The sequence below is a fragment of the Urocitellus parryii genome, chromosome 4, assembly GCF_045843805.1.
Source record: "Urocitellus parryii isolate mUroPar1 chromosome 4, mUroPar1.hap1, whole genome shotgun sequence".
NCBI lineage: Eukaryota > Metazoa > Chordata > Mammalia > Rodentia > Sciuridae > Urocitellus > Urocitellus parryii.
Genome location: NC_135534.1, coordinates 99157575 through 99171943, shown reverse-complemented (window position 1 = coordinate 99171943; position 14369 = coordinate 99157575). Strand labels below are relative to the sequence as shown.

The window sequence follows — 14369 nt, the reverse complement described above, 5'->3', positions numbered from 1 at the left end:
ATTGATTGGGTTATTTGTTTTTTGGTGTTTAGCTTTTGAGTTCTTTATATACCCTAGAGATTAGTGATTTGATATGTGAGGGGTAAAAATTTGCTCCCAAGATGTAGGCTTTCTATTCACCTCACAGATTGTTTCTTTTGCTGAGAAGAAACTTTTTTAGTTTGAGTCCATCTCATTTATTGATTCTTGGTTTTAATTCTTCGGTGAGCGAAACATGCTAGCTCAATATTCTGTATTATTAGGAAAAACACTCAAGCTGGCACCCACAAATCATCATGAGCTAGACATTCCTAATTCATACTACTAAATCTTCATATACTATTCATAACAAACTATTTATTCTTATTATTTCTACTTATCACATGTAAGTCTTTTTCATTATAGTACTTTGTGTCTGATTTACTTAACTCCTAAATCTCAGAACAAAACTTAAACAGTTCCGTTTTAGAGTTATGAATGCAACACTTAATTCTAATAAATAAAATTAGGGCCAAGCACAGTAGTGTACACCTGTAGTCCCAGCTACTTGGGAGGCTGAAGCAGGAGGATCACTTCAGCTCAGGAGTTCAAGACCAGCCTTGGCAAAATAGTGAGATACCAACTTAAAAAAAAAAAAAACAAACACAAACAAACACACAAAAAAGACTAAGCACAGCTAATACATAAAAGAGTAGAATACATTTTTATTATACAACATTTTATTTAAAAAAAAAATTTCTTTTCATGGAATACATTTTCTTATTACCAATTCCCACAGTGGGAAAGTAATTTATTAGTTTTATATTTGTGGACAGATTATTTTAGGACAAGTAAAACACATTGGAGAATTACATCTGTTTAGAATTTGTAATATTCTGATATGTCTACAAGGAAGACTTCTTCTCTAACTTGAGCATCTCTATATTCAGAAGCTTTCCAATCTTTCCTTCCTAGGATATAGAAATCTGTAATTTGAGATTTTAGCATCTCCTATAAAGTTTCCCTAGGACATAAAACCATCAGTAGCTGGTATCAACTGGACAGACAGAGAAGTTTCCAAAAGTAAACACCATCTAATTTTTTGCAAAGTCATGAATTAACAGTCTTTCCCTTTGACCATTATTTCCAAGATAAATGCAGAAATGATCATATACTGATAATATTAAAGCTAAATTCTCTTTAAGAGACTGACAAAAGCAAAAGCTCATATGTAAAGTTTAGTCATACTGTGAATCTCATGAACTTGAAGACAACCCCATTAACTCACTAGAATGCAGAACTGGGTCTCATAATTTCTTGAACACATTTCCTCTCAAATCTCTTCCTCAACAATTAAATTCTAAAATAACCATGTGATTAGAAGAAGGTTTGCCCACCAATGAACTTTCTGTTATTTCCTCCTTATTACAAGCTGAATGACAGAGCAGAGGCAGAGGCATACAATCAATTCTCAAGTCAAAACGGTCAAAGCTTCCACAGCATGGCAACAGCTTTGCAGATGCCCACGTCATGATAGTTGAAATAACAAAGCCCAGCAAAGGTTAAAGCTGAGAGTGCCAAAAGGCCTGCCTTGGCAGCTTTCTGTGACGCATCTCCATGAACATAATCAGTGACAACTTGTCCAAGGCCCCTACGGGGGGGAAAAAAAATCACACATGAGTGAAGTTGGAAGGCTAATAGATAATGTATCTAAAAACAACAGCAACAGAAAAAAACCCAGTAGTTTAAAAATGCAATTTCTCTCTGTCCAGCCAGTAACTGTTTGCTTATTTAGGGGATAGGTGGAATTATTTCCATATTTTTGTTGAGACAATAAACCAAACTCATGGTAATAAACCAAAATGAAGAAATATCAAGATTTTCCTAATATGTCATAAAGATATATTCTTACTCTTTGGAAATCAATTTTCCAGAGTCATTTATATCAGAAACAATAACTGAATGCTCCCCTGTTTACAAAGTATAGTTATAGTTTAACTATAGAGCTTTTCATTAATCTGAAAAATATTCAAATTGATATTTGAATAGGAGATACTATGTGCCAGTACACAAAATGAAAATAATCATTCCTTGCCTTTATGGGATAAATATTCTAACAAAGAAGAAAGAAAAAAATTAAATATATGTGTTAGTATGAAGAAATATATTAGACAATATATATTGTCTACCTCAGTGGTAGAGCAATTGCCTTGCTTGTCTGAGATTCTAAGTTCAATCCCTAGCTGCAATAATATTAACTGAAGAAATATATTAGAAAGAATGACTTAAAGAACAGTCCAAATAAACGTGACAATGACTGGTATCTCTGAAGGACATATAGGTGAAGCATACAAAGAACAGTATGGGGGACACAAGAACAGTATAGCTGGAGCACATAAGGAAAAGATTAGAGGAAATGAGGAAAGATCAAAGGAAGGCAGGGGTAGATTGCTTAGGGCTTTGAAGTCACAGAAATTTAAATTTTATTTGAAATAGGAAACCAGGAGCATGTTTTAAGCAGGGAGGATCCTAAGTAAGGAGTGATCTAATTTTATAGATAGTAATTTTATTGATATATAATTTACATACCATAAACTTCACCTTTTTATCTATACAAGTCAGTGATTTTTATTATAGTCAGAGTTGTGAACTATCATCATTATTTAATTCCAGAATATTTTTGTCATCCCCAAATAGAAACTTTCTACCATCAGCCATTACCCAACAACTAATTTGCTTCTGTCTCTGGATTTGCCTATTCCTTGTAAATGTTTCATATAAATGAAATTATGCAATACGTGGCCGTGAAGTCAAACTTTTTTTATTTAGCATTTTTTTCAATGTTTACCCACATTGCAGCATGTACCTCATTCCTCTGTATAGCTGGATAATATTCCATTGTATGAGTATGCCATATTTTATTCAGGTATTTATCAGTTGATGAACATTAGGAATGTTTATACTTTTTAGCTATTATAATGTACTATAAACATTCTTATAAAAGTTTCAGGTGGAAACATTTTCAATTCTCTTGGGTATACACTTAAAAGTAGAATTACTGAGTAATGATTACTAACTTTCGTTGGAACTGCTAAGGTATATCTAAATGTGTAACATTATACATTCCTAGCAGAAATATATGAGAGTATCAACTTCTCTATATCTTTAGAAACACTTGTAATTGTCCATTTTCTTTTCCACAGCCATCCTGAGTAGGTGTTTTGTAGTTTTATCATTGTGGGGTTTTTTAATCTGCATTTCTGTAATGACAAATAATATCGTCCAATTTTTCATGTGTTTATTAACCATTTATATCCTCTTTGGAAAAATTTAACTTTAAAAAGGTCACTTTGGCTATTGTGTGCGAATGGAAAGCAGGAAGAGATAAAAACAAAAGCAGAAAGTAACTGAAGTGACTTAAGCAAGACTGTTGGTTTAAAGAGACTCTGACCAAGGAGGTGATGTTAAGTCACAATTCAGGCTACGTTTTGAAGAGAGAACTAATGGAAACTAAAGGGTAAGACAAAAAGAAATATCTAGAATGAATTCTAGGATTTTTAGATTGAGCAACTAGATTTAATAGAGGAGGAGGTTTTAAGGGGAAATCAGAGAAATCTGGAAGAGAAAAAGAATGATTTGGGAAATATTAAATTGGGCATGACGCTCAGACATCCAAATAGACATGTCAATTAGACAACGGGATAAACAAGTATGCAGCTCAGGAAATGAGGTCAAAGCTGAGTTTATCTGGGTAAACTATATAGAACATCAAGAAAGTCAAGATTAGCCAGGCATGGTGATGTAAGGCTGAGGCAGGAAGACTGTGTGTACAGAACCAGCCTCAGTAACTTAGCAAGGCCCTAAGACCCTCTCTCAAAATAAAATATAAAAAGAGCTGGGAATATGGCTCAATGGTCAAGTGCCCCTGGGTTCAATCTGCAGTACCCCCCCCCCCCCACACACACACACACCAAAAAAAGCTCCTCAGGAGCCTGAAGCAGGAGGATCATGAGTCAAAGGCCAGCCCGGGCAACTTAGCAAGACCCTGTTTCAAATTTTTTAAAAAAATATATTTTTTAAAGGGCTCAGTGGGATTTAGTTTCCACATTGGTAGAATCACAGGGTTGGTTAAGATATTCCAAGACTTTCTAGTTCTAACAATCTTAAAACACCTTCCCCCTCCTACCAATTATATTACATTGTTCTTGTAAAACAACAACTCAGTCAGGTGTGATGGTACCTCACACCTGCAATTCCAGCTATTTGGGAGGCTGACGAGAAGAGATTGAAAGTTCCAGGCCAGTCTAGGCAACTTAGGGAGACTCTATCTCAAAATAAAATTAAAAGGGCCGGAGGTATACCTCAATGGCAGAGTGTTTGCCTAGCATGTGCATGGTTCTGGATTCTATCTGCAATATCTCAAAAAAAAGAAAGAAAAGAAAAGAAAAAGAAACAACTCAGGAAATTCAACCTGTTATTTAAACTCCTTTATACGTTTCATTAACTTAGCAAGTCTTAAAAGTTATACAAAAGTAAATAGAAAATAGATATGCACTCATTCAACGAGTATTTACAAAATGCTATGTGTCAGATACTATTTTAAGTACAAAAGAGCAAATAAAAATAATTTTAAAGATGCATTTTTTTAAGGCAAGAGTAAACTATAGTATCTAGGGATGCACATTTGAGGGATAAAACTATGACAAAATGCAAGGAAGTGATTACTATAAAAATCAGGATAATGATTCCAGAGGGAGAAGGAATACTGAGCAGTTATGACTGAGATGAAATACAACGAAGAGGCTACTTGAATAGGTAGCAAAGTTCTATTTTTGATCTGGGTGCTATTACCCTTATAATTCATTAAACTATAGATCTAATTTTTGTGATTTTTCTGAATCTGTACTTTCATTATGGTGTTAAGGGTGGGAAATGACAAATATACAAATTAATAAAAAGCTGATATCGTATATTAAAAGGTTATAAGTACTATTGATAAAAATAAAACAGAAAGATAAGGAATATCAGAAAAGATAAGAAACATTACACTTCTGAGGAATTAGTTTGGGAAGGATTTGTTGAAAGAATGACATTTAAGATGTGAAAGAGATGATGGAACAAGCCAAGTATGTAACTACCAAACTTTCAGATAGAAAGAACATTAAGAGTAAAGCTAGGGTCATGGCTCAGTGGTACAGTGATTACCTATCATGTGTGAGGCACTGGGTTCAATCCTCAGCACTGCATAAAAATAAATTAAATAAATAAACAGATAGATAAAATACAAGGTATGTGTCCATCTACAACTTAAAGAAAAAAGAAAAAAAGAGTAAAGCCCTGAAGCCTGAAGTGTCCCCAGTGTGTTTGAGAAATATCAAGGAATAATCTAATATAGATTAAAAAAAAAAAAAAAAAAAGAATAGCTGGAGATGAGGGAAGCAGAGGACCAGATCACGTAAAGTCTGAGGACAAAATCTATTTATTTACTTATTTTTATTAGAGACAGGTCTTGCCAAGTATGGTGGTGCACACCTGTAATAGTAGCTACTTGGAAAGCTGAGGCAGGAGAAAGTCCCAAGTTTGAGGCTAGCTGAGTAATTTAGCAAGACCCGGTCTCAAAATTAAAAAGTCAAAAGCGGCTGGGAATGTAGGTCACTTCTAAGAGTGCCCCTGGGTTCAATCCCAGTACCACAAAAAGAGAGGAGATGGAGAGAGACACTGTGTTGCTATGTTGCCCAGGCTGATCTTGAACTCAATATTCTCCTGTCATCTGGATGTGGTGGCACATGCCTGTAATCCCAGAGACTCCAGAGGCTGAAGGAGGAGGATCACAAGTTTGAGGCCAGCAATTAAGCAAGGTCCTAAGCAACTCAGTGAGACCCTGTCTCAAAATAAAAAATAAAAAGGGCTGGAGATGTGGCTGTAGCTCAGTGGTTAAGTGCCCCTAGATTCAATCTCTATTTAAATTAGAAAAAAAATCTCCTGTCAGCCTCCCCAATAATAGTTCTAACTATAGGCATACGCCACCATGTCCTAGGTCATGTACAGTCTGTAGAGCACTGAAAAATTCTTTTAGTTTGAGTAAGATTAGGAGATAAAAAAGAGTTTGGAATGTCTTTTCCTAACTTAATATTTTAACAGGATCACTGGATATGTTGTCTTGGGAACAGATAGTAAAGGAAGAAGTTAGGAGAATACTAGTGGAATTAAGGATGAGATCAAGTTTGACTTGAACAAATAGAAGCAAAATGGAAACGTTGTCAATTAAGATAGGTAAGGGTACAGGAGGACCAGATTTGGAAAAGATAGGAACTCAATTTTATTTCTATTCAAAAGCCTGTTTAGATATGAAAATGAAAACATCAAATAGGCAATGAATGTATGTATCTGGATATATAGTTTTCTACAAGTCTTGAATATCTCAATCAACTTCTCCCTCATATACAATATAAAACTCACAAGCCAAGCAAACTGAGCAGACAACATAAATACTGAAGAGACTGTTATACTTGCCAGTGACTATGAAGAGTGAGGACTGCAGCCAAGGAGTAGTCCATTGCAGAGCAAGGATTCAAATATGCAGCTGGAAGCAGGCCCAGGAGCAAAACACTGACAACCCTCTCACTAGTCCAGTGAAGAGATGCAGCCTTGGAACCAGCTGTAAAAACAGACCAAATTCCATAGAGTTAAGAGAAGAGGGCTGGGGTTATGGCTCAGCGGTAGAGCGCTCACCTAGCACGTGCAAGGCCCTGGGTTCGATCCTCAGCACCACATAAAAATAAATAAACAAAATAAAGGTATTGTGTATAACTAAAAGATAAACATTAAAAAAAAAAAAGAGAGAAGAGACACACAGCTCTCATGTTCAACATTTAGCACATAATAACCTAAAATGACAGAACGGCAAACAGTATACATGCAACATTTAACTGAGCAAAAAGAGATTAAGATATAAAAACAGTTCACTGAGGGAGAGAACATTCCTTTGTTGAAGTCTTTTAGCACTAGGGTGTCTCATGCCTATACATATTAATTAGAAGACGAGCATACTTTGCTTATTAGCAAGAAGGCAGAATGAAGCCAACCTTAGACTTCAGTGAAATAGGTACCTTATGAATATAAGTTAGCAACATCTGATGAATTACTTGTTATTTTAGACCTTCTAACCTTTGCAAGTAATGAAGTATTATCCTCTGAAAATAAAGTTAAATCTACCAACTCAAAGCAAAGCAAAGGTCTTCAGAGATCATGGTCCTTCTTCTGACCTGGACTTACAAATAAGTCCAAAACAAATGAAACACAAAAAATCTTATTAGGGGCTGGGGATGTGGCTCAAGCAGTAGCGTGCTCGCCTGCCATGCGCGGGACACTGGGTTCAATCCTCAGCACCACATAAAAATAAAATAAAGATGTTGTGTCCACCAAAAACTAAAAAATAAATATTTTTTTTTTTTAAAGAGAGAGTGAGAGAGGGGAGAGAGAGAGAGAGAGAATTTTTAATATTTATTTTTTAGTTCTCGGCAGACACAACATCTTTGTTGGTATGTGGTGCTGAGGATCGAACCCAGGCCGCACGCATGCCAGGCGAGCGCGCTACCGCTTGAGCCACATCCCCAGCCCTAAAAAATAAATATTAAAAAAAAAAAACTCTTATTAAAGTAAAAAACAGTAGGGACTTTAAATATCTCTTTGAAAGACTATCTTTTTTTTGGTTACAGACCCCTTTGGGAATCTAATAAAAGGATAGAGGAGTTTCTTCCCAGAAAAATGTACATAAATACATATTTATGTATACAACTTCAGAGACTTTTCTTCAGCCCTGTGTACTCCAGAACCACTCTGCTAAATCCAACCATACTAAGCAAAGGAATCCACAAAGTTTTCAAAGCTGGGTATGGTGGTATATGCCTATCATCCAATGACGTGAGCGACTGAGACAGGAGGCTCACAAGTTTGAGGCCAGTCTGGGCAATTTAGCAAGACCATGTGTCAAACTAAAATGAAAAGAGCTGGGGATAGAGTTCAGTGGTATAGCAACCCTGGATTCAATCACCAATAATAGGAAGAAGAAGCAGAAAAACTATTCTCACTTAGGCTCTCATAACTAATGAGTGAAGTCTTTATATAAAACACTGTTCCCAGTAGCTTGGGAGACTGAAGCAGGAGGACTGCACGTTCAAAGCCTGCCTCAGAACCTAATGAAGTCCTAAAGCAATTCTGCGAGATCATCTCAAAATAAAATATAAAAAAGGGCCGGGGATGTGGCTCAGTGGGTTAAGCACCACTGGGTTCAGTCACTGGTTACTAACTGCCACTCCCCAAATGCCAATCACTGATCTCTCCAGACTTTAAAAATAAAAATATAGTTGGGTCATTATTTACTTCCTCATTTTTTTGGGGGGTGGGGTGGGGATAGGTACTGGGGATCAAACCCAAAGACCCTACACCAGTAAGCTATAACCACAGTCCTTTTTATTTCAAGACAAGTTGCTTAGGGCCTCACTAAGTTGCTGAGGCTGACCTCAAACTTGCAATCCTCCTGCCTCAGCCTCTTGAGTTGCTGAGATTACAGGTGTTCACCACCACATCCAGTTCATCTTCAGATTTTCTAAGACTAATCTGAATAATACTAAATAGCATTCCTCTAAGAAATGCCATATGGTTTTAAAGTAACCTTAAAAAAAAAATAATAATCCCAGCTATAAGTACACATTGCAGTGTATGGACATGACTTTTTAAATTGTCTCAATTTTCTACATCTGGCTCCTATCCATTAGCTAAATATACACAAGTGATTAAATTGTACTGAGCAGAATCTTCCTAAGCGTTATTTTCTTTTTAAAGAAATTTTTAAAAAATTTTGAAGACCTAATTAGGCCAGAAGGTTCTCTCTGAGTATAAGTGGTATTATTCAACTATGCTGTCACTGTCTGCCTAAAATTAGGTCTTCCTTTGATACAGGTGGACAGGGGAGTCCCCCTAATAGACCTCAAGCCCTACCAAAGACATGATAATGAACCCAGGTTAGAGCCAAGAAAACAGCAGTGATGAAAAAACATACAATGGCGGTTTGGTGACAGGTGAATGTGCTGTGTTCCAGTCCATCCTGGGGTAGGTCGGTCCTGGAGAAATGCTGAGATGTGAGCAGGTCTGACCAATGGGGTTCGGAGGAACAGAGCTGAGGAAAGAAACATTACAGGGATCATAAGCACCTCTTCTTTAACAGAACTGACAGACTTTCTAAGTGATCATAATAAACAAACTACTTAACCCTAAACATGAGATAATATCTCATCTACAAAATGAAGATAGTGTTGATTTCACGGGGTTAACTATGAACTCAACCAGGTAATCATCAAAAGACTGAAGACTCAATGAAACACTTATGTAAAAGGACCTCACTTTTATCTACTTAAAAAAAAGGTAGCTTCTTCTCTATTCTCATCTATTTATCCAATATTTACTAAAATCAAGACTATGCTTGGTTCTGGAGCAAGACAGATAAAAGACAAAGTCTCTGCTCTTGAAGAATTCAGTCCAGTCTGAAAAGTTCACATATTAACTTCTTCCATTTCAAGACCAATGTCTCTACTTAATACTCTCGAACCATTTCTATCCCTACTGGACCCTATCTCTTGGTTGAAAAATAGACCTAATTCACCCAGGTGCACCACTTTTTACCTCTGACATAAAAATCAGCTTAATTAAATGGGGTCTCTAAGCCTCAATTTCCTCATTTGTTAAAGAATAATAGTACTTACTTCACAATAATGTTAAAAAATTGATAATATATATAAGGGATTTAGCACAGTTTTCATAAAGTTGAAGACACACAAGAATTCCTTATTATTTTATCTCCTGTATCTTTAATTTCTCCTTCCATTTGGCTATCTTCCCTCAATGTAATATACTTAACCCTTACTTTAATCCCATGTCATCTAAGAAATGCCCACACACACTTTCCCAGCTCTTTCTTTCTTTTCTTTCCATCTTAACTCAGGGAGATGACACTGTGCCCAGACTTCTACCACAGTGTCTCCCTGACTTGTATCTGAGTCTTCTCTATCTTCCATCAGAGCCATGTACTATATTGTTACCAAAATGATAAGTTTAAATTGCAAATCTGTCAAACATTTCGGTTTTTTTAAAATTTTTTTTGAGAGAGAGAGAGAATTTTTTAATATTTATTTTTCAGTTCTCAGCGGACACAACATCTTTGTTTGTATGTGGTGCTGAGGATCGAACCCGGGCCACACGAATGCCAGTAGAGCTCGCTACCGCTTGAGCCACATCCCCAGCCCCTGTCAAACATTTCAATGGCAATCCTTTAGGAGTTGGAGGACAGCCTGGACAAAATATGAAGATTCTGTTTCAAAAAAAAAGAAAAAAAGAAAAAGTCAGGCACGGTGGTGCATGCCAGCAGCCTGGGAGGCTGAGACAGAAGAATTGTAAGCTCAAGGCTAGTCTCATCAATTTATCAACGCCCTAAGCAACTTAATGAGACCCTGTTTCAAAATAAAATGGAATGGCGGAGCTGGGGATGTGGCTCAAGCAGTAGTGCGCTCGCCTGGCATGCGTGCGGCCCAGGTTTGATCCTCAGCACCACATACAAAGATGTTGTGTCTGCCGAAAACTAAAATAAATAAATAAAAATAAAAATAAAAATAATAATAATAATAATAATAAATAAATAAATAAAATGGAATGGGGATGTGCTCAATGGTAAAGCACCCTGGGTTTGATCCCCAGTACAAAAAACAAAAACCAAAACAAAACAAACAAACAAAAAAAAGCTACACTTCCATAAGGTAAGGCACACAATCTTATATTAAGATCAATTCTTGGGCTGGGGTTGTGGTTGAGTGGTAGAGTGCTCGCCTAGCACTTGTGAGGCACTGGGCTTGATCCTTAGCACCATGTAAAAATAAAAATAAAGGTATTTGTCCATGTACAAGTAAAAAATATATTTAAAAAAAGATGGATTCTTTTATGATTCAGTTTCACTTCACATTTCTAAATTCATTTCTCACCTTGATCTTCATGTTCTCACACTATTGTATTTGTTTTCTCTCATACCATGCAGATTCTATGCCTTCATCATTGTTTTTGCTCATTTCAGCAGATCCTTATTCCTTACTTTCTTTATCCTCAAGACTCAAATCAGGCATACCTCTTTAGGAGCCAAGTACTGGCCAAATAACACTGTTATACTGTGTGCATGCATAAATATATAATAAAAAAGCCCAAAATTATGTATAACAATAATGCACCAATTTTTAAAAAGTGGATAAAAAATCTTAGATCTTTAAGAAAAAAAAAAAAGAAAGAAAGAAAGAAAAGAAAGTAAGAAAGAGAGGAGGGGTGGTACACGCCTATAATCCCAGCAAATCAAGAGCCTGAGGCAGGAGAATCTCAAATTCCAGGTCAGCCGCCACAACTTAGTGAGACCCGGTCTCAAAATAAAAAGCAAAAAGGGCTGGGGATGTAGCTCATTAGTAAAGAACCCCTGGGTTCAATCCCTAGTAGTAAAAACAAAAACAAACAAAACAAAAAAAAACAAGACAGGGTAATCCTTCCAAACTACAGCTAAAAATATTCTTTCTCTGAACTCACATAACAATTTACGTACACAACAAGTTTTTGCTTTATGTTAGATTATTGTTATCAACATTTTCCCTAAAAAATGAAAGTTCTTCGAGGGCAGGCGTTACGTCTTATTCAAACTTGTATCCAGCCTTACTTCAGCACTGGTAAAACATAAATGCCCAGTTACAAGATTATCGAACTGATCCCCTACATCCACACTTAAACACAACTCGTTAGGAAAAACTTGAGAAACCACGCATTGGGACTCTTTCTCCTGGTGCAAGGTAAGAAAAAACAAGAGTTCCTATGTGGAATATCCTCGGGAACACTGTAACTTCCAGAGGAACTTTCTTCCAAATTACCCCATCACCACTTCAGCCTTAAGCAGGTGTGATACGCGCTCAGGTGAACATTTGGGCCCGCAGGCCACAGTGGTCACTGCGGTGAGTCGCACAGACGCCTGAGGCGCAGCAGAGAGGGAAGACCTTCTACTCAAGATGTCTCCCCACAGGTCAGTAGAGTCTTCACTCCCATCCCCTTCCCCGATTGGAGACTGCGATAAACAACTCTACCTGCCAGGACCCCTCACCTCGGCCTCCTTGAGCACCGCAGAGGACACCGAGCCTCAAGAGAACCGCCATCTCGCTTTTGAGGGCTCAAGGTCGTCCATCAACCCGGAAGCAGTTATGCGACAACTCCCACCCCACAACGACCACAGGAAACGCGGAGAAAAACGCTAGGTGAACCGGAAGTAGGAGTCTGTCGCACTCACTGCGCACGCGCACTCACAAGTCTGATTCTGAGAATGGCGGAGCTTGGGGAGGCGGACGAAGCGGAGTTACAGCGCCTGGTGGCCGCTGAACAGCAGAAAGCGCAGTTCACTGCACAGGTGAGAGGGCCGGGATCAGCCTTGGGAGTTTTAAGAAAAGGAAGGTGAAGTACAGGTCCCCGACCCGTGGAGCTCTGTATTACTGACGAAGTGGTGAGGCGACTGGAAGCTGGATCCGCGCTGTGACCCGGTCCCCTGCAGTAGTGCTCAGGTAGGGGGTAGAAGTTAAAAGCATGGGATCCTTACCAGCCAGGGGACTGTGTGGGCTCCCATCTGCCTCTCCTTTTGAAGGCCACGTGCCAGGAGTCGAGACACCCACCCACTTTGTTTTGATTTCGTTGTCGCTTTCTGCTTCTGTGGATTGGTGAAGATCGTTTGAGATAATGTATTTGAAAATAATGGGCACGAAAACATTATTGGAGAAAGCTGAGCTCTTAAGAATTCATTGCAGGGGCTGGGGATGTGGCTCAAGCGGTAGCGCGCTCGCCTGGCATGCGTGTGGCCCGGGTTCGATCCTCAGCACCACATACCAACAAAGATGTTGTGTCCGCCGAGAACTAAAAAATAAATAAATAAATATTAAAAATTAAAAAAAAAAAAGAATTCATTGCAGGACTGGGATTGTGGCTCAGAGGTAGAGCACTAGTCTAGCACGTGTGAGGCCCTGGGTTCGATCCTCAGCACCACATAAAAATAAAGATATTGTGTGTCCAACTACTTCTAAAAAAAAAATAAATGTTAAAAAAAAAAGAATTCATTGCAAAGCAAGGGTTTTGTTTTGTTTTGGAGAACTTATAGGGGAGATTCAAACCCCAGCGTGGCCTTTGCTGGCTGCATGACCTTGGACATATATTTAGTACCTAGCCTCTCAAAAATACCGCGGGTAAATGTTTATTTTTTCCCTTTTGCTGGGCAGTAGGAGGAGGCACTATGCAGGTAGAGTAGCAAGAACCTGTTAGAAATTTTTGGGTCCTGAATATTCTGAAAATGCACACATTTTCTGTGCCCATATATGCACTTTTTTCTGGAGAATGAATCCGTATTCTTAATGTATCCATGGCCCCCACAATGTTAAGAACTAACATTGTCTTCAGGGCACAGGTTCTGAATGAGTGCTGCTACTTTCCCGTTTTTACCTTGTGCTGGCTGCCTTGGGGGATGTTAAAGAAGGTATTAGCACTACCTGAGAATTTACCATCTGTAGGGATGAGGATCTGGACCAACTGGAGACATGTAACAAAGAGCCCAAAGTGATTTCCCATGGTTCATTGGTTGAAAGGATGGTTTTGTGAGGAAATTGAAAATGAAGTAAGAGAGTGATCACTTAGGGTTATCTACAGACCCCAATGGTTAATATTTTTCTTCCTCCTTAGGTGCATCACTTCATGGAACTATGTTGGGATAAATGTGTGGAGAAGCCAGGGAATCGCCTAGACTCTCGAACTGAAAATTGTCTCTCTAGCTGTGTGGACCGCTTCATTGACACTACTCTTGCCATCACCAGTCGGTTTGCCCAGATTGTACAGAAAGGAGGGCAGTAGGCCACCCCTTAAGAAAATGACAAAAGCAGTAAAGGACTTGTTATTAAGATTGAAGTGCAAGTGGGGGAGGAATTGTCAACCAATTGTCAAGTCAGCATCAGGCTGTTACCAAGTTTGTTGGTGCTAAAAAGTAACAGATCGAATGTTCAAAAAGTGAAATTTTATTTATTTGGAATTCAGAAATTCCAGGTTGTATCACACCAGTTATTCAATAAACATGAATTCTCCAACTTTCTTTTTTTCCTTTAAATTTCATTTTAGGATTTAATATTGAGATATCTGGCAGGAACATTAGAAATAAACATGTTCCAAGGCTAGTAGTGCAAATAGGAGATGATAGGTTTTAAAGAGCCACCCTAAGCCATAGTTAAAAGGGTTGGAAGTAGCATGAAAGTCTTAGCTTAAGGCATAGAAGAGAATTTGGAGTTGAAAGATTAATAACAAAACAGCTTTAT

General features: G+C 37.9%; 2 protein-coding genes across 3 annotated transcripts; one reads left to right on the top strand and one right to left on the bottom strand.

Moving 5' to 3' along the window:
- Positions 1-659: 659 nt before the first annotated feature.
- Positions 660-12266, bottom strand: Sdhd (succinate dehydrogenase complex subunit D). 2 transcript variants are annotated; one of them, XM_026392550.2, is made up of 4 exons: positions 12134-12265; positions 9020-9136; positions 6472-6616; positions 660-1609 (listed from the first exon to the last, which is right to left on the bottom strand). In XM_026392550.2, the coding sequence occupies exons 1-4, from the start codon at positions 12183-12185 to the stop codon at positions 1444-1446; spliced, it is 480 nt and encodes a 159-aa protein (XP_026248335.1). In that variant the 5' UTR covers positions 12186-12265; the 3' UTR covers positions 660-1443. The 2 variants fall into 2 exon arrangements, with proteins under 2 accessions (XP_026248335.1, XP_026248336.1); XM_026392551.2 differs by lacking the exon at positions 6472-6616 and having other exon boundaries at positions 1434-1609; positions 12134-12266.
- A 45-nt stretch (positions 12267-12311) lies between these two features.
- Positions 12312-14149, top strand: Timm8b (translocase of inner mitochondrial membrane 8 homolog B). The gene is made up of 2 exons (XM_026392552.2): positions 12312-12433; positions 13747-14149. The coding sequence occupies exons 1-2, from the start codon at positions 12350-12352 to the stop codon at positions 13912-13914; spliced, it is 252 nt and encodes an 83-aa protein (XP_026248337.1). The 5' UTR covers positions 12312-12349; the 3' UTR covers positions 13915-14149.
- The last annotated feature ends 220 nt before the right edge of the window (positions 14150-14369 follow it).

Coding starts and splice junctions, on each gene's coding strand:
- Sdhd (XM_026392550.2), bottom strand. CDS start 12,185: ATGGCGGTTCTCTTGAGGCTCGGTGTCCTCTGCGGTGCTCAAGGAGGC. Junction 9,137..12,133: donor CGGTGCTCAAGGAGGCCGAG/GTGAGGGGTCCT, acceptor TTCTTTCCTCAG/CTCTGTTCCTCCGAACCCCA. Junction 1,610..6,471: donor CTCACTCTTCATAGTCACTG/GCAAGTATAACA, acceptor TCCCCCCCGTAG/GGGCCTTGGACAAGTTGTCA.
- Timm8b (XM_026392552.2), top strand. CDS start 12,350: ATGGCGGAGCTTGGGGAGGCGGACGAAGCGGAGTTACAGCGCCTGGTG. Junction 12,434..13,746: donor AAGCGCAGTTCACTGCACAG/GTGAGAGGGCCG, acceptor CTTCCTCCTTAG/GTGCATCACTTCATGGAACT.